The 23807-nt window shown below is 46.6% G+C and overlaps 5 protein-coding genes across 5 annotated transcripts; 2 read left to right on the forward strand and 3 right to left on the reverse strand.

Moving 5' to 3' along the window:
- Positions 1-436: 436 nt before the first annotated feature.
- On the forward strand, positions 437-6616 carry K441DRAFT_612723 (uncharacterized protein; the record flags this gene model as incomplete). The annotated part of the gene is made up of 6 exons (XM_067645626.1): positions 437-534; positions 589-615; positions 688-1154; positions 1200-4265; positions 4414-6197; positions 6248-6616. 6 exons carry the CDS (start codon positions 437-439, stop codon positions 6356-6358), a joined length of 5553 nt encoding a protein of 1850 aa, XP_067502973.1. The 3' UTR covers positions 6359-6616.
- A 346-nt stretch (positions 6617-6962) lies between these two features.
- Positions 6963-14164, reverse strand: K441DRAFT_687695 (2-methylcitrate dehydratase PrpD; the record flags this gene model as incomplete). The annotated part of the gene is made up of 5 exons (XM_067652113.1): positions 6963-7625; positions 7684-8108; position 12434; positions 13717-13821; positions 13913-14164. 5 exons carry the CDS (start codon positions 14162-14164, stop codon positions 6963-6965), a joined length of 1446 nt encoding a protein of 481 aa, XP_067502974.1.
- Positions 14165-14255: 91 nt separating this feature from the next.
- K441DRAFT_138001 (uncharacterized protein) lies at positions 14256-14816 on the reverse strand. Its single transcript, XM_067640108.1, has one exon. The coding sequence runs from the start codon at positions 14706-14708 to the stop codon at positions 14322-14324; it is 387 nt and encodes a 128-aa protein (XP_067502975.1). The 5' UTR covers positions 14709-14816; the 3' UTR covers positions 14256-14321.
- A 214-nt stretch (positions 14817-15030) lies between these two features.
- K441DRAFT_706080 (calcium-dependent phosphotriesterase) lies at positions 15031-16303 on the forward strand. The gene is made up of 3 exons (XM_067653633.1): positions 15031-15456; positions 15495-16037; positions 16080-16303. The coding sequence occupies exons 1-3, from the start codon at positions 15056-15058 to the stop codon at positions 16159-16161; spliced, it is 1026 nt and encodes a 341-aa protein (XP_067502976.1). The 5' UTR covers positions 15031-15055; the 3' UTR covers positions 16162-16303.
- Positions 16304-16516: 213 nt separating this feature from the next.
- Positions 16517-18447, reverse strand: K441DRAFT_706081 (MFS general substrate transporter; the record flags this gene model as incomplete). Its single annotated transcript, XM_067653634.1, has 3 exons — positions 16517-17400; positions 17461-18398; positions 18431-18447. 3 exons carry the CDS (start codon positions 18445-18447, stop codon positions 16751-16753), a joined length of 1605 nt encoding a protein of 534 aa, XP_067502977.1. The 3' UTR covers positions 16517-16750.
- Between the last annotated feature and the right edge of the window lie 5360 nt (positions 18448-23807).

Below are 23807 nucleotides of genomic sequence, written 5' to 3' on the forward strand. Positions count from 1 at the left end.
GTAAGTACATTGTACTTGAAGGCCTTCCTCCGGAGGTTCGGCGACCGGGTTCCACGATTGCTCCACAAAACACCGAGACGCAAGCAACACGGAACTATTCGCCGTCATAAACATGACCCGTTCGCGCTGCAAGGATACCAGTGGACGTACCACCTGTAGGGACCAAAAATGGCCACCGAGTCGGCTTGCGATGTAGATTGGCGTATCTTCGGCAGACAAACAGCGTTACATCCCCGGAGCGAGGACAGAAAAAGCAGCAAATGTATCCCATGAAGGTGTATTAAAGGCTTGCGAAGATCATTCATGCTCTCTGATATATGTCCAGCACTTCGCTCAAGTAATTATCTCATCTACTTCATCAGTCTCGTCCTTCTCCCTTCTCTTGCCTTCACCGAAAGTCCATTTCGACCTCCCTTGGTGGATACAGCAGATTAAAATGGCTCGTCGACGGTCCTTGGCGTCAGATCGCCTCTACAAAAAGTCTCTGGATAGGAAGAGGAAGCTTGCTCATAAGCTTCTCGTCGAGTTGCTCGCGTACGTGATATCAGAATTCATGGAAGATACTGTTCTGACAAGCAGGACTTACAGCTATCAGTTTGCATCCCCTGTTCGATGGTGAGTACCAAGTGCTCGATTGACGATTGTTGGAAACTATAAAGAGTGTTGTTGAGTTTCTGACCGTCATAGGATCGATACGCAGGACACTCTTTTCAGTGGGCTTCAAGGTATTGAACGCTATATCGAAGTTGGCCCTGCCGATATTTTAGGTGGACTAGCAAGAAGGACTCTAGCAGCAAAGTACGCATCGACCGACCGAGCTTGGGGCATCAAGAGAAATATTCTCTCATACAACAAAGACGCAAATGATATCTACTATCATTACTCCGACGTCGAGGAACCTTCAAGTCATCAGGCTTCAAATACGAATCCAAATACACCACTAGCTGTACCGCCGGCAGCGAAGCAAGCTCCGACTCCGGCTGAAGTACCACCACTCCCAGCAGTATCTGTAGCACAGTCCGCATCAGCGATTGTAGAGCTCGAAGATGCAGACCCAGCGGCAACGGATGTGGTTCGTGCTGTCGTGGCGCAGAAGTTAAAGAAAGGCTTCGAAGAGATATCTCCAGGAAGATCTATTAAGGACTTGTCTGGAGGTAAGTGTCATATTCCTATTCCATGCGCCAACTAACACTTCGAAGGCAAGTCTACTTTGCAAAATGAATTGATTGGAGAACTCGGAAACGAGTTCGGTCCGCTGCCTGAGTTTTCTGAAGAGAAATCTTTGGAGGAGCTTGGCGCTGTTTTAAGCTCAACGTTTTCCGGAGCTATCGGTAAGCAGACGGGGACCTCGATCTCGAAATTGGTATCTTCAAAGATGCCTGCTGGCTTCAATATGGCAGCTATGAAAGGTTACATGAAGTCAAAATGGGGTCTCGGATCAGGTCGTCAATTTGGAGCACTTCTGATTGCTATTACCTCGGAGCCGCCTACACGTCTTGACAATGATGATTCCGCTAAGGCATTCCTTGATTCTATTGTCAGCAGATATGTGGCACATACTAGTGTAAAACTCACTACCACTGCTTCCGGAGCCGGTTCTGACATCTTAGCTACTGTAGCGGTCGATGCTGCAATGCTTGATGCGGTGAAACAAGACCAAACAAAGTATTTCAAGCACCAGTTGGAGCTTTTGGCAAATTACTTGAAAATCGACCTGGGCTCTGCTAGTCAAGCAAACGAAATCCTTCGGCAAAGTCAGGATGCCACCAAACGAGAACTTGATCTCTGGAATCTTGAACATGGTGAAAAATATGCCGCAGGCATCAAGCCCGTCTTTGATGCTGCGAAAGCACGACACTACAATTCCTGGTGGAATCGGGCGCGGCAGGATGTGGTCTCGGTTTTCAACGAGATAAGGGCCGGTGATATAGATATCAACAGCATCGAGCTAGCTGAAAGATGTGTAAGGATTGCAAACCGCTCAGATAAGACACTCCTCGACCTGATTAAGCATATGGCTGGAGATGGTTTTGGTAAACAGCTGCATCCTGATGGATCAGCTCAATTTGCAGACCAACTGATGTTAGCCTGTCAAAGCACGATTCACAAACCGCCTACATTCCGCTACACGTCTGTGCCTAAAGGTCCGAAAACTACCATCAGGGCAAACGGAAAGGTCGAGTACTCGGAGATACCTCGAGAAAATCGACCTCGTGCCGGCAGTTACGTGGATCTTATAAGGCACGGAGTCAAGCTGCCGTCTTCCAAGGAGAGACTACCTTTTGTACACCTACGACGCGTTTGTGAAGGTGAATGGCGATATGACCGCGAAGACACTACATCTTTCCTCGACACTCTCCAAATTGGCTCTGAAATCGGCTTGAGCTTCTCTGGAAAGGTTGTCTTGATTACTGGGGCTGGCATAGGTTCCATCGGTACTGAGATCGTTAGGGGTCTTCTTGAAGGTGGTGCTAGAGTTATTCTGACCAGCAGTAGAGCACCTTCAGTCACCGCTAGTGCATATCAATCTATGTATGCCGAATACGGTTCTAGAGGTTCCGAGCTTACAATAGTGCAATTCAATCAAGGCAGCGCCCAGGATTGTGAAGCACTTATTAACTACATATACGATAACCTGAAGATTGATTTAGATGCAGTCATTCCTTTTGCTGCTATTCCAGAGGGCGGAAGAGAGTTAGATGGCCTCGACTCGGTTTCAGAGCTTGCTCATCGACTAATGCTGGTGAACACGCTCCGGCTGCTGGGCAATATCAAGAAACAAAAACACCAACGAAGGATTTACACGCGTCCAACACAGGTTATACTCCCTCTGTCGCCCAACCACGGAACTTTTGGAGGAGACGGACTCTATTCCGAATCGAAAGTTGCTTTGGAGACCCTTCTTAACCGGTGGCATTCCGAGTCATGGAGTAATTATCTCCTAGTCTGCGGAGCAGTGATTGGCTGGACCAGAGGGACAGGACTAATGAGTGTCAACAACATCGTCGCTGAGGCAATCGAAACTCATGACGTTGTTACATTCTCCCAAACGGAGATGGCTTTCAATATCTTGGCATTGATGGCTCCGCAGATGGTGATGCGCTGTCGAGAAAGACCGATCTACGCAGATCTCAACGGCGGTTTACATCTTGTCCCCAACCTCAAAGAATTACTTTCAGGGGCTCGTTCAAAGATCAATGAAGAGAGCACGATACGAAAAGCACTTGCTAAGGAGAATGAGTTATCAATAAAAGCTCTATACGATGTTGCGAATAAAAGAGCTCTCAGTGTTCCCGGAAAATCTGAGCGACGCCCGAGGGCAAATCTGCTTGTCGATTTCCCTTCTCTCCCTGAGTACAATTACGAACTTGCAAGTCTTTCACTCAAAGGCATGGTGGACCTCACTCGTGTTGTCGTCGTTGTGGGATTCTCTGAGCTTGGTCCCTGGGGCAATACCCGTACGAGATGGGAGATGGAAGCTTATGGCAAGTTTTCAAGGGAAGGCTATGTTGAAATAGCTTGGATTATGGGCTTGATTAAGCACTTTGACGGCATGGTCAAGGATACTCAGTATACTGACTGGGTAGACTCCAAATCAGGGGAGCCCGTCCATGATGATGACATTCAGAGCAAGTACGGGAAGCAGATTCAAGAGCATACCGGAATAAGACTCATTGAGCCGGAAGTCTGTTATGGGTACAATCCCGAGAAAAAGGAGTTCCTGCATGAAGTAGCAATTGAAGAGGACCTAGAACCTTTCGAAGCGTCGAAAGCGACGGCTGATGCATTCAAATTACGACATGGTGACAAGGTTACTGTAGAAGGGTCTGGAGATACATACAATGTCAGGCTGAAGAGAGGTGCGACTTTGCTAATACCAAAAGCGGTTACTTTCAACCGGCTTGTCGCCGGTCAAATCCCATCAGGCTGGGATCCAACACGGTATGGCATCCCCGAGGATATTGTTCAGCTTGTTGATCCTATCACCCTCTACACACTTTGTGCGCTCTCCGAGGCCCTACTGAGTGCCGGCATCACTGACCCTCACGAGATTTATCGATATATTCATCCTTCAATGCTTGGCAACTGTATAGGGTCAGGTGCTGGAGGCGCGCAGGCGTTGAGGGGTATATACCGAGACAGGTGGATGGATCTCCCCGTTCAAAAAGATGTGCTGCAAGAGACATTTATCAACACTGTTGGTGCATGGGTCAACATGCTTGTTCTAGGATCGACCGGCCCGATTAAGAGTCCCGTCGGTGCATGTGCCACCTCCATCGAATCGCTAGACATTGGATGTGAGACAATTATTACAGGAAAAGCAGATATGTGTTTTCATGTGCCACCTCCATCGAATCGCTAGACATTGGATGTGAGACAATTATTACAGGAAAAGCAGATATGTGTTTTCATGTGCCACCTCCATCGAATCGCTAGACATTGGATGTGAGACAATTATTACAGGAAAAGCAGATATGTGTTTTGTCGGAGGCACAGACGACTTCAACGAAGAGCTGTCCCAAGAGTTTGCCAATATGGAAGCTACAAGTAACTCACACGATGAGTTTAGTAAAGGGCGCACTCCCACGGAAATGTCTCGCCCCACAGCTTCCACTCGTGCGGGATTTATGGAGTCCCAGGGCGCTGGTGTTCAGATCATTGCCAGTGCTGAGCTGGCTCTGAAGATGGGTTTGCCGATATATGGTATAGTTGCCTCCACTGCTTTGGCAAGCGACAAGATCGGGCGCTCTGTGCCAGCTCCAGGACAGGGTATATTGACAAATGCTCGCGAGGCGTCTTCTCTATATCCATCCCCTCTTCTTGATATCAACTACCGCCGCAGTCAAATTGAGCATGCTACAAACGAGCTCCACAACTGGCATAACATGCAATTGCAAATGCTGGAAAAGATGCAAAAAGATTACATGTATCGATCCAGCGGTCCGGACGAAGAGGAATATCAGAGCCAAGTTCAAGCCATTCAAAAAGCGACGGAGCGAGGTCTTAGGGACATCCGGTATGCGTGGGGCAACGATTTTGCGCGCGACAACCCTGAAATTGCACCTCTGAGGGCTGCATTAGCTGTTTGGAATCTTACGGTCGATGACATAGAGGTAGTGTCTCTTCACGGAACATCTACGAAAGCCAATGATAAGAATGAATCCGATATTCTCCAGAAGCAAATACGACACCTCGGACGCAAGAAAGGAAATCCAGTCCTTGCCGTGGCGCAGAAATACTTGACTGGACATCCTAAGGGTGGCGCAGGCGCTTGGATGCTGAACGGCGCTTTGCAGATGATGAACACTGGTATCATACCAGGCAACCGAAACGCCGACAATGTAGACATTGCGCTTCGGAAGTTCGAAAGTATTATATACCCGAACAAGACTTTAAAGAATCCCTCGAAAATGATCAAAGCCTTCTCGGTGACATCATTTGGATTCGGGCAAAAGGGTGGGCAAGTCATCGGTGTGCACCCACGCTATTTGTACGCAACGCTGGAGAGGGAGATCTACCGCGACTATTGTCAAATCGTAACGGCAAGGCACGATAGAGCTTCAGCGAAGTGGATCAGTGGCTTAATGAAGAATTCGATTTTAGAGGTGAAGTCCAACCCTATCCATGCCAAGGACGAAACGGCCGTATTCCTCGATCCAAATGCTCGCGTCACATGGGACGAGAAGACCCAGTCCCTGCGCTTCAACCCTGAGAAGAAAATCCCTCAACCATCAAAGCGAGTGATACCACTGCCGACTCTGCCAGCTAGAGCCTTCTCTACAGCCTCACAGACCCCCGGCTTTTCCACCCCACCTTCCGCAGCCACTACTGTCTCAACCACTGGCGCATGCACTCCCATTGAACCGACTGATGTCCACAAAATGCTCACCACGCTCCTCTCCTCTACCTCGGACCTCTCAGACTCCAATATCAGCGTCGGTGTTGATGTCGAGGATATTGACTCCACCCCCTTCACTAACCCCACCTTCATCGAACGCAACTTCACCGCCGCCGAACAAGCTTACGCACGCGCTACGCCATCTGCACAGGCCAGTTTTGCGGGCCGCTGGTCAGCAAAAGAAGCCGTTTTCAAGAGTCTCGGCGTGCAGAGCCGAGGCGCCGGAGAGGGGCTGCGAGAGATTGAGATCGAGAATATGAGCGGGGAGGGGCAGGGGACGTGGCCGCCTGGTGTTAAGGTCAGCCGATTTCTTCACTACTTTAATTGAACGCTGGCTAATCTGAATAGCTTCATGGTAGAGCCGCAGAGGTTGCGGAGAAAGAGGGTATTAAGGATATCAAGGTCAGCTTTAGTCATTGCGATAACTCAGTTTTCTCAGTCGCGCTTGCGCGGAGATAGACGTGGTAGAGAGATTTGGTGTTAGAAGTTTTTCATACAAGAAAATGTTTAGAGTAGACTATACATATTTATACGTTCTTTACGCCATTAGATATTTCAGCCTTAGCTTTTTGTGATTTGATACTTAGCTAGCAAGTTTTTAATGTTCTGTCGATTCCTCACTCAAGGAGAACGCAGTGAGAGATCGTCGTATGACCGGGGAAATCGGGGGACTTTAGAAATTCGGTATTATCCAATATGAACAAGACTTTCTGCCGCTGAGAGCGAATGTCATAGACTCTGAAGAGCCGACTTTATGTAAATGGAAGTATGGCAAGCGTAAATTTGGGCGCTGGTGGACGTCCTCCCCTTAGAATTTCGTCGTCTACTCTCCACAAAGACACCAGCAGAACGCGGATATACCGAAACTTAGTATAAGTCAGCACTTCCTTGGCAAATTCAATCCTACGGCCCCTTCCAGTAGCTATTAGTGAGTAACTTTCGGGCATAAAGACTGTAAATAGAAGAAACAGCGCGGATTATTCTAATCTATCTTTATTTTTTTAACCCAGTCATGCTTGATGAGACGCAAAACTTTGCAATCTGTAAACCACTACGGTAACTGTTACTCTAAAGGATTTGCAACATCTCCACTCAGCAGTGACAGCAAATCCGCCACGTTCTCTAGGCTGTCCAAGCCTACGACCAGCTTCTCAATCTTCTCCTGTCGCTCTTTGCTAATAACGTTCCTCGTTAATCTCCGGTACTTATCCACAATCTCCTCGTTCGAGACGGGCGGATCGTATCCCTTCGGCGCGTCCATCACATCCTCGATGACTGTGTCATCCTCAAATGTGATGATCACACGAGCGCCGCAGCCTTTATTTGGCTTGTCGAATTCTTCCGCATGATAGCAGCTAGCCTTATGCGTCAGTTCCCACACTTCATCACGATCGAGCATGCTATTCGCAAATTGCGACAGTAAGATCTCCCCATCGACAAGCTGGGTAGCCGCAATATACGCCGCGTTCATCTGTGCACCAGTCGTCGTAAGTGGACGTCCTTCAGGCACCCACCCATCATGGTGAAAAATGGGATTGGACAACCCAATCCGAATCTCCTTCACCTTCCCCAGATTCTCCCTCGCTAACCGCCCCTTCTCTTTCTCCTGCATCCGCGCCAACACTTCAATCAGCCCGTGGCAGCCCCCCACACACGCATGCAGCTTCACACGGATCAGCTCCGTCGTATGCCAGAGCTCACCAAGCCCCTTTACCACCTCCTCGACCTTATACCGCGGCTCGTATTTTGACCCCAAACTGAACACGGCCAAAAACCCACCATACGGCCTCAAACACCTTCTTGATCCCACCATACTTCCCGCGCGCGAGCAGCGCCCCGAGCAGCCCGTTCCGCGCCGCGAACGCGTGCTGCATGCGCTTCACGCTGCCCTCGTACTGCGCCGCCATCAGCCCGCCGGCCTGCGTGCACGCGATCCCAATCGCGTCCTCCGTCTGCGCAGCGGAGAGATCGCACAGCTTGGCGGTGGCGGCGGCGGCGGCGGGCGCGCCGAACACGGGCCCGGAGTGCCAGCCCTTTGTCAGCATTTCGCTGCCGTGCAGCGCCAACCCGGCGCGCGGCCCGACCTCGAAGCCGATAATGGCGGCGAGGAGGAGCGTGGCGCCTGTTGTGGGCGCTGGTGCTGTGGCGGCCGGGGCGGGGCAGGTGGAGGCGGCGAAGAGGGCGGGGAGCACGACGGAGAGGTGATGAACTGGATCTGAGGATAAATGAATGAATGAATCTATGGAATCTAACTACGAGGAATATAGGCCTTGATATAGGNCTATATCTACNGGGTCCNGGGTGACTACTACGGATACCGAAGTAGTTGCTGCNGAGACCGAACAAGAAGGGACTCTGCTTATGTAAGCAGGAAACGCATGTGGAGGACTCCTCNAGTACCATCNTNACACCCCCNAGTGCTCCACCAAAACAGAAGCAGACCCTTCCTAAATCAGTGTTAAACTTGTTTATATATAAAAGAAACACCTCGTAATCCTCCAAGTGTATTATGGGTCCTATTTAACCTCTCCCTAAGCTGTAATCAATCACCCATCACGAGCTCTACATCGTTCCCATCCCCCATTTAAAAGTCGTCAGCATTGGTTAGAGTCGTTAAATGGCGTACCCTCCGAGGTTTTGCTGACCTATATACGATTTCCTACTTAGGTTTAGTGTCTATATCACATTGAACGAGGCCCAGCTACTTAACAAAGTTCCTAAACTAAGTCATCAATAATAGCTTTATAAGACCGTCTGCTACCATACTGCCCGTAGGAACGTGCTATAGGTGGATCACGCCGCTTTAAACCTTATCACGAATGTAGTGCCAGTATAGCTTAAAGTGCTTAGTGCGCGCGTGGTAGTTGTCGCTTTTAGCAAGGCTTATAGCTGGTTAATTGTCACTATACAGATATATCGGTAGTAGATCCTTTCCAGTGTAGCCTAAATTAGTAAGCAATTAACGGAGCCATAAGGCCTCCTTGGCCGCATGCGTTATCGCTATATACTCAGCCTCTATAGTAGAGGTTGTAAGAATTAACTACTTGCTTAACTTGTGTAAAACTAGGCCACCTGCTAGCTTATAGATATAGCCAGAAGTTAACTTCCTGTTAACTGTATCTGCGAACGCTGCATCGCTATAGCCGTATAGTTGTAGGTCAGGTATATCACCTAGTGCGCTTCCGCTATACTCCCTATTGCAATTAGGGGTAGTATAGTTTGTAGCTAACGCCTCAGCAAAGGCTTTCGGAGGTGGCTGCTGCCCTTAGGGTAAGCCGAACTCTATGCCTAAGTCGATTGTCCCTATATAGTAGGCGAGTATCTGCATTGCGGCGTCCATATGTAGTTTAGTAGGGTTGTGTAGAAACTAATAGAACTTCCCTACAGCCCAGGCCACATTAGGCCGAGTCCAATTGTATAGATATAATAGAGAGCCTATCAGCGATTAGTACCGTTTTACCAGCTCCAGCAGAGCTTAATCCTTAAGCTCGCGTGGCTTAAAGTCTACCGCAGATAGGTAGATTAGTGTAGAGGCTGGTGCGCAGTCTTCTATATAGAACGTATGTAGGATCTTCCTAATATAGGCGTCCTATACCAGTCGAATTAATCGCGCCTAGCGGTTCCTTATAATTTAAATACCTAGGTAGTACGCAATTAGGCCTAAGTCTCTCACTTTATACTTATTCCTGAGTGCTTCTTTAAGCAGTTTAATTATCCGTATGTCTTATCCAATTAAGATAAGATTATTAATATAGACAATAATAATTTGGCCGCTTTACTGGCTAACGAAGACGTATAGGTTAGCTAGAATTGGTATATATTTAAGGGTAATAAGGAAGCTCTTGAGCTCCTTATACCAAAGATATAGCGCTTACTTGAGACCGTAGAGAGCCTTAAGCAGTAGGCCTATAAAAGCAACGCCGTCCTTCTAATACTAACGGTATCCTTCTGGCAGCTAAATATAGATGTTCTTGCGGTCAAGCTTCCCATTGAGGAAGGCCGTAATTACGTCTAAGTGCTCACACTCTAGATCGTATGCGGCAACCAGGGCCATCAGTAGCTTAAATATACTAGGTCGAACGACGCTTGCAAATATGTCGCCATAGTCAATTCCTAGGCGCTACTTATCACCGCGTAATACCAGCCGTGCTTTCTATCTAAATAGGACGTTGTTCTTATCGAATTTGTATATAAAGACCCATTTAACAGGTAGAGCCTTGGCTCTAGGTGGAAGTTTAACAATCTTAAATAAGACATTTACTATTTAAGACTCCCATTCCTCATCTACCGCAGCCTTCCACTCCTTCTTAAATATTAAATTTATAGCTTCCTTCTAGTTATAAGGTTCCGGAGGTAGTCCTTTAGTTGTTCTTATCCACTAAGGCTGTAATAGAGCACTTGCGAACGTATAGGCGAAGGACGGGGTAAGGTAGGTAGCCTTTATAGCTAGCTCCTTCCTTCCGGTTCTATGGAGTACGCTATAGTTAAGCCGTGGCTTTAACCGTATACGAGTGTTCGCCATAGGTTCAGGTTCGTTATCCGAGTACTTAGGCAGAATCTGCTCCAGATCCTCCTGGTAGATATCCCTTAGGGGAGTCCCTTCCTAATAGAGGTGTCCTCCTAAATCAGGAAGCTCTTGCTGGTCAAGGCCTACCTGTTCGTCGTCAGTGAGGGGAGGTCGATTGGGCTGCGGTGCGATATCATAATCGCCAGAGGCACCCCCCAACTAAGAGTCACCCCCCGACTGCGAGGCCCGAGAGACCTCGTCTGCCTCCTATAGTGACCAAGCAGCCTCAGTTCCTTCCTACGGTAACTAAGAGACCTCGCCTTCTCCCCACAGTGACTGAGAGACCTCTAGTGCAGTGTCGTTGGTAGGAAGTTCCTTAAGTGGTACCCAGTAGATATCACTGTCGCCACCTTCTTCCTCACTAATTAGTGTAGTAAGAAAGGTTCCTAATTCGTTAAAGGTGACGCTGCTTAATCAAACGACCCTGTTCTTATAAGGTAGATAGACGCGATATATATATAAACCTTCGTAGCTAACCAATCGTCCTTTCTAAGCTCTTGTAACGAACTTATTACCCCACTACCACTAAGGGTCTTTTTTATTAATGTGGACGTAGGCGGGACAGCTATAGATCTTCTAGTTGGCGTACGTAATTATAGAATTAGTGTCCCCTAGGGTGAGGGCTATTACTTAAGCGGGCGGAGCTTTGTCCTTATTAACTAATATAGGCAACATATTAAGCCCGTGTATAGCTACCTTGGCGACTTTAGGCTAGAGCTTTAGTGGCAATTAAGTCTCAATTAACATCACCCTAACCCTTTCTTTAACCAGGTGGTTGGCCTTCTCTGCTATTCCATTTTGGTGTACAGTGTATAGGGTAAAGGCCTTAGTGACTATACCTTCGTTCTTAAAGAAATCGGTTATATCCTTACTAAACCACTTAGCAGCTCTATCCAATCGAAAGCAGCCAATTATTATCCCTATTTAAGTCTTAATTATACAGACGAACTGCTTTAAGGTAGAGGCCGCGGAGCCTTTATTTAATATATAGTAGATCCATCTAAAGCGTGTTCGGTCATTAGTGAATAGTACTTAGTACTTTTTACCGTGGAGACCTTCGTGTTTTAATGGCCCAACTATATCGACGTGCACCTTTTCAAATATGCAATTGCTATATCATTAAGGGCGTCTTAATATTTGCTTCTTAGCCTTTCCAAGGTAACAGTCCTCGCAGTAAAATGGCTTATCCTCAGTAACTACAATCCCCTTTATACTTCTGGCTAGTTAACGTATCTAGTTAGGAGGAAGATGTTATAGTCTCTTGTACCAAGTCTCCATAGTAGCTTTGGTAAGCACGCCTTTCTTATAGAGGCGCGATTATGCAGTAGCCAGAGCTATTGCGAAAGGAACCTCTGCAGGGTTGTCTACCAGTATAAACGTATTAAGTCCGTTAACGTATAGGACGTAGGCTATTTCCGCCCGGTCTTTAATAAAGTTGATTATATTATAGAGACCGTCAAAGAACGCGCCCTTTCCCTATAGAATATTAAGCGAGATGACATTTATAAAGAAGTTAGGACAGTAATATACTTTAGTAAATATAATTATATAGGCTAAGTGGTCAGTTTAGGCGACTATAAGCTCAACTAATCTAACGCTAATAGCCTTTATTAGGCCTCCTCCTGTCTAGATTTAGAGAGGTTTAATTTCCTTATACTACACGAACTTCCTAATATCGTTGCCTATATAAATATTCAAGCAACTATCGGCTATCTAGGAGTCCTTAATATTTGTTCCTAAAGCCATAGCTACTGGCCCAATAGCCTACGTAGTAAAGATCCCTCTAGTTACCAAATTAGTAGCTTAAGAGGGGCGATTAGATATCCCCTTGGAGGCCTCATTAGTAATTATTAAGGCTACTCCATCACCTAAGCGCGGTCGTCTCTCTCCAGGTCTCCACCATTCGGGCCTTAGGTAGGGGTGCTTTATCCAGCAATTGTCCTCACCACCTGGATAACCTAGCTTACACTATCTATACTTGTTTAAAGCATCCTTAGCAGAGCCTTAATTACCTAATAAGGCACCACAGCCAGCTCCCCCGCCTCTACCTCAACCATTGCCGCGACCACGGCTATTACCGCGTCCTTAACCGGAGTCACCTAGTGGCTTATTAACTAAGGCAAAGCTCTTAAGTAAGTCCTTTCGCCGAGCCTCATTAGTGAGGTCAGCGATTAATTAGACTAGTATAATCATATAGCCGTCACAAATCTTATCACGTTAGATTTAAGCCTATATAGGGAAGTGTTTATTAACGGCGTTAATAAATTAATAGTTAATGATCTTATTATCTAGGGCAAGCTTTACCTACTTAACTCCTTAAACCGCTTCTTGGTAACAGCTTAAGAAAGTAGTAACCACTTAGTCTAATTGAAAACGGAGCTTAATAAAAGTCTCCTATATGTTGGCCTTATAGATTAAGCCACGGGCCTCGAACGTCTGCTTAAGGTAATTAATATAGTCCTTTGCCGTCTGCTTGTGTTCTAAGGCAGTAAGGATCTCATTGTTAATTGTACCAAGGATGACTGAACAGACTTTGCCGTCTTCCTTGCTGTACTGTTTAAACTCCTTATCATACTTATAGGAGAGTGCCTTATTAGCTAAGCAAATTAAATCATTGGTATCTGCAATAATTTAAGACCTCTCAAGGATCTCGTCTCGCTTCTCCTTGTCGGCGTCCTTTGGTACTCGATCGATAGATATTATAGGCTTCTCTTCCTGGAGCTTTGGGTAGAGGGGTGGGCCCGCATCTTCCCGAATGATGTGCAAAAGGCCCTTACTACGTAGGTACGTGCTGAGCTGCGTCCAATATTAGGGCCAATTTGAGCCGTCTTTCTTGAGGCGTTGAATGCCTGGATAATCTTTACCTATGGCGACGCGTAAATAAAAGGATTTAACGCGTAAATACATGAACTTAACGCGTAGATTTAATAATAAGAAATAATACAGAGCAGTAAGGAATGACCTAGCACGGGTATGGTAACCCTTGATGCAACCTGTGGTAAGGTATCAATCTTCTGACGTCGCAGCTTAGTAGCAACGAGTGCTTATAACCTGATGAACTGGATCTGAGGATAAATGAATGAATGAATCTATGGAATCTAACTACGAGGAATATAGGCCTTGATATAGGTCTATATCTACAGGGTCCGGGGTGACTACTACGGATACCGAAGTAGTTGCTGCGGAGACCGAACAAGAAGGGACTCTGCTTATGTAAGCAGGAAACGCATGTGGAGGACTCCTCCAGTACCATCGTCAAGAGGGAGTGGAGGGGTGCGATGGAGTGGTAGTCGTCTAGCTCGCAGGCTTGGATGAAGGTCCCGTTCAGCAGGGCGGCGGTGATGGGATCGAAGCGCTGAGCAGGGGGTGGGTTAGCAGGAGCGGGAGCGGGAGCGGGAGCGGGACGGGAGGGTGATTGGGGAGGGCTTGGCGTTGGCGTAATGTACCTCTTTGTAGCCGATGATGGCGTGGATGCCCGGTGCTTCGAACTGGCTTATGGCGTCGAAGGCAGCTTTGGACCAGGGCACGCGTGCGCCCACAAGCCCGCAGGCAATGCCGTCAAGGATGAGGTGCTTGGCGCGCTCGATCACCGAGTGGGGGATATTTTCCAGCGTGGTCGCGCTGATCCACTCGCACAGCTGGCTAGTGACTGATGGGGACTCGCTGTTAGCGGCGTCGGGGTGGAGTGCGGAAGCCATTGCGTGTTGCTTTCTTCTTTCTTGATCTCTGATTTCGTTTCTGTTGAACGTAGAATAAGGATGAGGACTCTGTCTATTAAAGAGGGCTCTAGAAGCTCTCTATATACATCAGATAGGTGACAAATGAATGACGACGACGTCATTCAGTAGGTCATAGTTAATGGAAACAGGTAACGAGACGTTCGATGAGACCTAGTTCGTATAGACGATCTAGGTCGTCAGACAGTAGTTCGATGGTGGTAAGGAAGTCCGATTCAGGTCGACAGTTTCCTTCATCGTGTCTATATCCTTCGTATACTCTATATACATGGACACGTTTGGGGTGGTGTATCTCCATTCTGTTTTCGGCGTCGAACGGTCCCTTAACGCCGGCCAAGGTCGACGAATGGCATGCGGCTGCCGGCGACCGACGGCCGAGCGACTCTCCTTTTGACGACGCAACAACAACAACTGATGGACCTGGATGGCAGCAAGGTGCTCCGGCACCACCTATTTGTTGAGATGCGGAATGCGAGTTTCGGGATTGAAGGAACTCGCTTTTCATATGTCATAAAGGCCCGTTAGCACAATGGAGACGGCACGGGTCTTTCTTTCATAATAGAACGAGTTGCTAATGGCTCTCCTAAATTCTTCATATTTCATTATTGTCGTTCAGCCTCCTCCAAATCTTATCCAGCGAGAAGTTTCTCATAGTGTCATTGTATATTTGCCATCAATTTTGCAAAAGTCAAGGATTCTACCGTCAATCGTCTCAGCACTATGCTTCTCCCGCCGCATCGCTCGCCGTTACTCATGGCTCTCTTCTCCCTATCCTTCCTCTCCACTCATTTAACAACAGCAGAACCGCTAGTAGCACCATGCCCAAACTACTCCTTCTCTACCGTTGCCTGCATGAATAAATACGGCAGCGTCTTATCTGAAGACTATGACCGCTCCACGATTCCCATCGTTGGCTTCACAGACACATACGCATCCACACAAGTTCCCTCAGACCCTTCATTCGCCTACGTCTCCAACGCAAGTTTCCTAATCTACGACGCTGCCCGCGCGCCCTCCGTCCTCGGGCCCTCCCCTGCCGTCGATTTCATGTTCCAAATCCCGCTAATCGGCCACGAAGCCCCCGTCTACGACCCGACCACCAACCGCCTCTTCTTCTCCAAGCTCCTCGGCAACGAGACGTCCCAATACACCATCGACCTTTCTGCGACCCCGCCTACCCTCTCCACCTTCACCTCCCACCCTCCCACCATCGTCCCCGCCGGCGGCACCTTCCACGCCGGCCTCGTCTACTGGTGCGGCAGCGCCACCCACTCCGGAACCTACATCCCAGGCTTCTACACCCTCAACACCACGACCCACGCCACACGCCCCTTCTAAACAACTACTTCGGCCTCCGCTTCACCACCTGCGACGACCTCGCCGTCCACCCCATCACCAGCGACGTCTGGTTCACGGATAATTACTACGCGCACAACATCCCGCTCCTGCACCGCAACAACACCCCGCAGCTGCCCCCCGCCGTCTGGCGCTTCCGCCCCTCGACCGGCGCGCTCCAGCTCGTCGACGACACCCTGCAGCAGCCGAACGGGATCGCGTTCGCGGCAGACGGGCGCACCGCGTACGTCTCCGACACTTCGGCCGACACGCCCTTGCTCTTGCCCGCGGAGACGGTGTGGACGCAGACGGCGCGGCGGACGGTGTACGCGTTCGATGTCGACGCGGGGTTTGGCGGCGTTGGCCGCAGGCGGGTGTTGTATCGCGCGCAGGACCGGATTCCGGATGGGGTGAAGGTGGCGCGGAATGGGTGGGTTGTTGCGGCGGCGGGGCATGGGGTTGATGTGGTGGATGAGGGGGGAACGCTGGTTGTGAGGGTGTAGACGAATTTTACGGTGCTGAATCTGGCGTGGGCGGGGAGGGATTGGGAGGATTTGTGGTTGGTGGGTGTGGGAGGGGTTGCGCGGGTGAGGTGGGAATTGCCGGGGAGGGAGATTGTGTAAGTGATAGGGGAGGCGGTCGAGGGGATAGTGGAGGGATTTGCTGGTGAGGTTTAGGGGTTCGGATGGCTTTTTGTGGTGTTTATAGAGGTAGATTGGGATAGAGGTTGGAACAATGCTCTTTAGGGGTTAATTTTAATTTTGCAACCTATTCTACAAATGTGACCTCGCATGCTCATGGCAGAAGGGTATTGAGATGGAGCAATCATCTAGGGTAGAGAATCGGGTGTTAAGTCTCCAGTGATCATAATTACACGTTGTGTACGTTATGCAAGACGCGAATCCATAATACCTATTCCTCTTGATGACGTCCTCATAAACTCCGTAAGCCGGTCGCATACGGCAACTAAAGTAAAAACTCCCGTGTTTTATTGTGTGCATCCAATATAATACATTAAGAGTCTATGTACCATTAATGCGATCCGCCATGAAACGATTGTTGCAAAGCTGCAGCATCTCGTTTGCATTCCTCCTCTATCGACCCGATTAAACCTGTACTAATTACTATTGCAACTTCTATAAATGTTTCTCACCCTACTCCTCCCCCCAACCGTGCTTGCCGTCGTCACGCCTTCCTATCTATATATCCCACCTAACTCATACCCGCACGACTCCAACTCCTAATCTTGCTTCCCCAGATATAAAACACCACAGGTACGGGTGCCATGGCGATGGCCAGAAAGCCCAGCAAACTACTTGCCCAGTCGACGCCCAAAGTATGGTACATGGCTATGGCGAACAGCGGGAAGCCTGCGCCGAAGAAGCTACGCACGAACGTATTCGCTGAGATAGCCGAGTTGGCCACTTCCAGATACACGTCGACGATGTACTTGAAGCCCTGGATGAAAATCACGAACATGGCCGCCCCGACGGGGATCCCGGCTACCACTTGTGCTGGCCAGGGCGTGCCTGGGTGCGACGTCCAGCCGAACCAGAAAAGGCCGATGGGGAGGAGGACGGCGCCGACAATCATGGGCGGGAGACGGCGTTCTGGGACGAGTACACCTGGAGTGGATGCAATCTGACGGGCGAATATGGTGAGAGAGTGCATGACGACGCCGGCGAGGCCTAGTAGGTTGCCGACGAGAATGCCAAAGAAGGCGAGAGCGCCGATTTGCGGCTTCCAGTGCCGGTCTTCTTGGAAGGAGATTAGATAGGCTTCGAAGAAGAGGAAGAGCAGGCCGTAGAGGAAGGAGAGGTAGAATGTTATTAGGACAAGGATAGGTTCGGTTGCTAAGAGGACTATGCACTGTAAGAGCTCTGGCAGTTGTACATGGATTAGGAGTTTAAAATTTTGCTTACCCCACGGGCGTAGTAGATATACGCGTAAGAGCGACTGGAAGTCTTGCCGATCTTCCTCCATCTTGCTGTGGATGGCCCAGTTCTTCGTCTCATACCGTAACCTTCCCGCTTTTCTTGTAAGCAGGACGGGACCGTACGTTTCCGGCAGTGCAAAGAACGCGATTATGGCAAAACTGTAGGCCACAATTGCTGTGATCCACATTGTCCATCTCCAGCCAAGGTAGCTCTGGGTAATAAAGCTGCCGACAACAGGTCCGATCACTGGGCCGATGAAACCGGTGGTGACGAACACATCGAGGGCAATGCCACGGCTTATTGGCGTTGCCCAGATATCCGTCAAGGTACCGCCCGTGATTGCCATCGAAGAAGAACCAAATAGACCGCTGAAGAATCGGGAGATCATGATTGTTTGAAGGTTTTGAGCCAGAGCGACCGGGAGACAGAATGTTGCAAAAAGTGTCACTCCGGTAAGAATCGGCCACCTACGGCCGAACTTCTCTGATAGTGGACCAAATATTAAAGGACCGAATGTAAAACCTAAAAGAAATAGTGTGATGGTGAGGATGTCGACCTCAGTGCCGACATGATATTCATTAGATAGTGGCCTACTCGCATCGCTCAAAATACTCGAGCCTATATTAACGACAAGAGGAAGGGAGTTAAGCACAGCAGATACGAAGAGTTTGTATTTGAAAGACCAGGTGAACGGGTTTTTAGGGTCGTTTGGTCCATCCCATCCGACGATATTCCCATCCACGAGCGGCGGTTGTGACGGTGACTCAAGCGATTCTTCGCTTTTTGGCTCCAGCGTACCATTCTGGTGATATTCATTATGATCTTGTGTCTCAGGAGATCGAGCGTCGTCGTCTAAAGGTCTGTAAACGCTCTTTTGGTTCGTTGACTCAGCATGCTCAGACCAAGAAACCGATGAATATCCGCTGCGCGGATAATCGAATATCCGCAAGCTAACCTATTCAATCGATCCATCTGTTTCTTGGTCTAAGCCACTTTAGCAAGCTTTTAGAAGCCGAGCCGGTCTATTTATATAAGGCAAACCATTAACTTTAACAAAATTAATATAAGCAACCGCCACGTCTATTATCCTGTCAATACCTATATTAGAATTGCCTTAATTAGCTCTCTAATTAATAGATTTTCCAGAACTAACTGCTAGCTATAGGCGCATCTAAAAGGCGTTAAAGAAACCCCTCTATTTCGTCTAGCAGGAGCCAGTCTTCTTAAGCTTTTAATAATAAACTACCCTCTCTATTAACTAATACCGCTAGAGGATTAAGAGATACAGCGGATATAGTGCCCAAGGGCATTAGCCGTCTTATCCCACCCCCATTGTCTCCCCTATTATCTCCCCTGTTATCTCCCCTATTGCTATCTATAGCTTAATAGCGGTCCTTAATAGTCCACTTACTACTGCTAAACTATATAGATCCCTAAGAGGATAAAAAAGTAGAAGTTAATAAAATACCCGTAATATCCGTAATATCCGCTAAGAAGATATCCGCTGCAGAGAAGGTCTAGGTAATTATTAACCGTCTTAGGCTATAGCGGATATCTATAGGAGACCTAGCGCTTAAATAGATTATAATAGCTAAAGGTTTACGCAAGGCACTAAAGAAAAAAAGAGTAAGGGAGCTCCTTAACAAACTCCTAGAGGATACTAATATTCTAAATATCTATACTAAAGAGATAGAGAAGCGCGGCATAGTAGGTGCTAGTATTACTTTTATTATCTAGGGAGAGCTTAAAGAGCTAAGGGAGAAAGAGTTACTATTTAGCAGCTTTAACCAATATGCGGATATTAAGCAGCTTAACCTTAGGCAGTGCTATTAAGCCGTAAAGACTTACTGTAACCGACTACCGAGGTTCGCATTACCTTGTAACTCACCACCCGTTTCTTGACTCATATGTCTCTTACCATCATATGTCTCATTACTGTATTACCCCTGTCTTTAATGTCTACCTATCGATTGTTTCTATTACCTATTCATTACCTATTACCGACTGAGTGGCAATGGCGACCTGGTGGCCAATTAGGTAACAGTTACAAATCATCGTCGGTATCGCCGAAAACCTTAGCCACCTATTTCTTGTATATAGTCTACTCGATTTCCATAGATTTAGAATTAAGTCGCTCATACAATCCTTCACACTGCAAAGCTTACACTTACGCACCTATACTAGAGCATATAATTATAGTATATTAAGAGGGTTAACGCAAATATTCTTTATATAAAGGCCGTACGGTTCTAATAGCTTCTACGCTTATATTTAGCCTTTTATAAAACTCCATAAACTATATCCCACAGCTGCTAGGGATATATCTCTAAGCTAACGACGTTAAGCGCCGCGTGCTTTCTATGCTCCATAGGCTTAGATTAATTAATAATTATACTACTTTAAACTAGCAGAAGGAGCGGATAGCCTAGGAATTAAGGTTTAGCCCATAATCTCCGCGGTGTAGGTATATACTAACCTATATATAGGTAAAAATCCGCTTAATAGGTGCAGCTTCTAATACTATTATTGTCTATAATAACTTTAACTACCTCTAATAAGTTTAGCATTAAACACTTAGGGATACTAGGACGTTCTATTCGCGTATAACTAGCAAGCTTATCTTTAGTATAAGTATACCTAATAGTAGGCTTTAACAGAGCATGCTTTATGCGGATATTTTAATTAAGTTTTTAGATATTATAAAGGCTCTAGATAATTTATAAGACGAGATATAGAAGTAGATCTCAACAGCTTTAATCTATAAAGCCATTATAGAGGCGTACCTAGGCCTTAATATATTACTTAGCAAAAACCCATAGTTTAAACATCTACGTATGCCTTCTATTAATATAATACCCGCTACACGGACGTCTAGGTTTAACCTAGGACCTATTATAACTAAAGAGGCTTCTATATCTAAAACCTATAAGGTACTAAATAACATTTTTCTCTATTAAATAAATCTATAACGCACTAATAAAGTATTTAAGGAGCGACTGTTTTTAATCTATAGTGATTAAAAGACCGTAAAGCTTATTTGGTTATATTAGGGAGAATATACTAAGTTAATATCCGCCTATAATAGCCTGCGTTAGGCTCTACCTATTTTAGCTCTTTAGTACCTAAAGCTAAACTACTTATATATGGTTATACGGTATCACTATAGTAGTAAGCAATCAGCCTAAGAGTACTCTATACTGTACACCTATATAAACCACCTAGGTTAAAGAAATATCCCAGCTAAGCGCACGCCGTTTTATTATATAGAGGAGCTAATTCTCTATAGCTTCAACGCTCGTATCGTAGCATTGCTCTATACTCAGATTAAGGAGTCTTATAACACTAAGTCGCCTATAGATATTAAGCGGTACCTTAAAAGCCTATCTCCGCAACGTCTATTAGCAGTAGTTAAGGATATCCGCATAGCGGTTTTCGGTTAGGAAGTCTCTTAGGCGGCTAACCATACCAGCTAGCCTACGGAACTATAGCAAAAGGGTTACCTTAAGCAGGCTAGTAGTGCTATATCCTTATAAATACTTCTTAAGCCTGCTAATGCAGAGTTTCTAACGCACGTCCGCTTTTTATAACTGGTAGAAACGTATAAGGTCCTTAAGCACGCTATTAAGCTTATGGATATTAGCCTGCTTAGGGATCGTTCGGTTGCACCTCCGTTACGAATATGGAGGCTCCATATTGTAACCGAAATGGAGCTCAAATCTGAATATGAGGTGATCGTTCGGTAGATCTGACGACTTTTGAATATGGAGCTCCTCCATATCGGTAAGCGCGGCAAATTTGCAAGCTATACCGTATACAGTAGTTGAAATGGAGCTCTTGGCACCGTTTCAATATGGAGCCTCGAGCTCCTGTCCCATATTCCATATTGATTCTGGAGCTCTCGCATACACGCCAAAGTAACGACTTCTTATAATATGGCGACTCCACACACCCCAATCGCGATACTGCTGTCGCAATTGCAAGCCTTATATAATGTTATTCTCTTAACCTTTATAAACACGATAAGCTTATTTCCGGGGGGGGTTCGTACTCAGCATACTGATATATGGCGAGGAACGAGGTAGATAACGCAGTTGCTCTACAGCCATAAGCAACGACTGGTGAATATAACTCGTATAAGGCCCAACGTGTTTAGGAAGCTTCTCAATTAGTTACAACTATACGGCGACTTAAAAAACACAAAGCTTTTATCAGCGGCCAAGAAGCTACTGATATTCCTAATAATATTTAGTAATAATTCGTCATATAGATTATTAAGTAAAATAACTCAACACTTATCTACAACGATCCACCAGTAAGTAGTCACCTACCAGCTAAACTTTTAGCATTAATTTACTGCCTTATAAAGCCGTATACGAAGTCCTTCCTAGCCTTCTAAAACTATATAAGGAAGTTATTCGGCTTCCTAAGAACTCTACTCCGGAAGAGATTACTAATAACCCCAAACGATATCCTTTCTTTACTAATTATATTAAAGCTCTCAACAGTACTCATCTACCCATATCTATAAAAGGCGGGTATATAAGGCAAGCTCCATAGCGCGGAAGGAAGGGAGGATTATCTCAGAACGTTCTTATAGCTGTTAATTTTTAGATAAACTTCCTCTACGTTTTAGCTGGTTAGGAGGGCTCTGCTTATAACTCTAGAGTTATTAACTTAGCAAGAGCTAAAGGATTTAAAGCCTTACCTAGTAGATACTACATCGCGGATACTAAGTACTCTAACACGCCTATGACCTTAACTCCCTACCGCGGCGTATGGTATCATCTTTATAAGCAAGCACAGGCAAATATAAGGCCACAGAACGCAAAGGAGCTCTTTAATCTTCGGCACGCGGCACTAAGGAATATAGTAGAGCGTATAATAGGAATCTTTAAGCATCGTTTCCGGTACTTTAAGGCCGGTAGGCGTAGTCTTCCTTTAAGTACGCAGGTGGATATAGTATACGCTTTAACTGCGGTTTACAACTTCATAAATATAAATAATCCAGATAATCTAGACTGGCCTCTAGAGGTGGAGGATAAGATTATAGATAAGGAAGACGTAAGGCTCACAAAGGTAGAAAGCGATATAGTTATAAACTAAAGACGCGATAAGATCGCGGAGCTTATATAGGAGAGTTACTACCAGGTAATTGGCAGGCCAATTAATTGAGAATATACAATAGATTTAGGTGTATTTACTATAGAAATCTATATAGTTTCCCTCTATATATTGCTCACTAATTGCCTATATAGAAAGGCTCCAAAGAGCAACTCAAATCTCACCCAAAATCTCACCCAAATCTTGCTCAGATCACCCAAAGCTTCCTCTCCTACGTGCCCTCCTTCCTGCCAGCCAAGATATCATCAATTAAGCTTTGCCGAAGCTCTACAACTCCAGCCGTTACAAGAAATAATCTAGCAGTAGACTCCGTTTCAAAGGCTCGCAAAACAGCTAGTTACTCTACAGGACCTAGGTCACTAAACTCATAAATAAATTCTGCAAAGGCCTTCTCTTAAGGAGACTTCTAGGCGAGCAGCTCTCTCATAGCTCTCATCTCTCTTATCACCTTCTCTACTATCTCCTCTAAAGCCTCTACGACTCGCCCTCTTCCTCCTTGCTAGCGCTTCGCAATAGATTCAGTGGCTCTAGCAGCTTACTTAACAGCCCACTTCCGTATAGCTAGTAAAGAAGGTTAACTTAGCGTTAAGGAGGAAGATCTAGAAGGACTAGGACTAGGGCGCTCAGTTAAAGGTAAGGGTAATTAACTGCTTTCAGTAGAGCTATAAGCTAACTCTAACTCAGAGGCCTCATCTACTTCCTCCTCGTCCTTGTCCTTAGCTTCCTCATCTACCAAATCCGCCTGCGAGGCTACCGCTAAGAGAAGTACAGGGTCTATACAGTTCTCAATTGCTTCATTAATTAACCTCGCATAATCGCCTATTGCGAGGATTCCCTCAAACAGCTCCTCTAGTAGATTTAGGAAAGCAGGCGGTATATTACGAAACTTCTCAGCTTTAGGATTGGCTTTAAAGTAGGCCTTTATAACTTCCTCACTAGCTATAGGTACGCCTTTAGTTTCGTCCTACCCCCAGCTAGAGAGGCTATAGAGCTCCCTCCACACCTTCCAATCCTTTTTGTGGTTATTGTGCTTACTTTTAATTTGCTTAAGAGTAACAGGCTGCTAGGCAATTATATTTGTACAATTAAGAGCAATCTTCCAGCCGTTAGCTTTGTAAGAGCTATCTGCGCAATATCCCTTCCAAACGGCCTTAACGAGGCCTTCTAACATCGCCTCCTCCATCTCATTTGTCCATCTCATACGCGCCTTC

Source organism: Cenococcum geophilum (genome assembly GCF_001692895.1).
Source record: "Cenococcum geophilum 1.58 unplaced genomic scaffold K441scaffold_26, whole genome shotgun sequence".
NCBI lineage: Eukaryota > Fungi > Ascomycota > Dothideomycetes > Gloniales > Gloniaceae > Cenococcum > Cenococcum geophilum.

Bases quoted from the DNA above. Each gene is read 5' to 3' on its own strand.
- K441DRAFT_138001 (XM_067640108.1), bottom strand. From the start codon at position 14,708: ATGAAAAGCGAGTTCCTTCAATCCCGAAACTCGCATTCCGCATCTCAA.
- K441DRAFT_706080 (XM_067653633.1), top strand. From the start codon at position 15,056: ATGAATAAATACGGCAGCGTCTTATCTGAAGACTATGACCGCTCCACG. The intron at 15,457-15,494 runs GTGCGGCAGCGC...CCTACATCCCAG, and splicing joins CACGCCGGCCTCGTCTACTG to GCTTCTACACCCTCAACACC. The intron at 16,038-16,079 runs GTAGACGAATTT...GTGGGCGGGGAG, and splicing joins GGAACGCTGGTTGTGAGGGT to GGATTGGGAGGATTTGTGGT.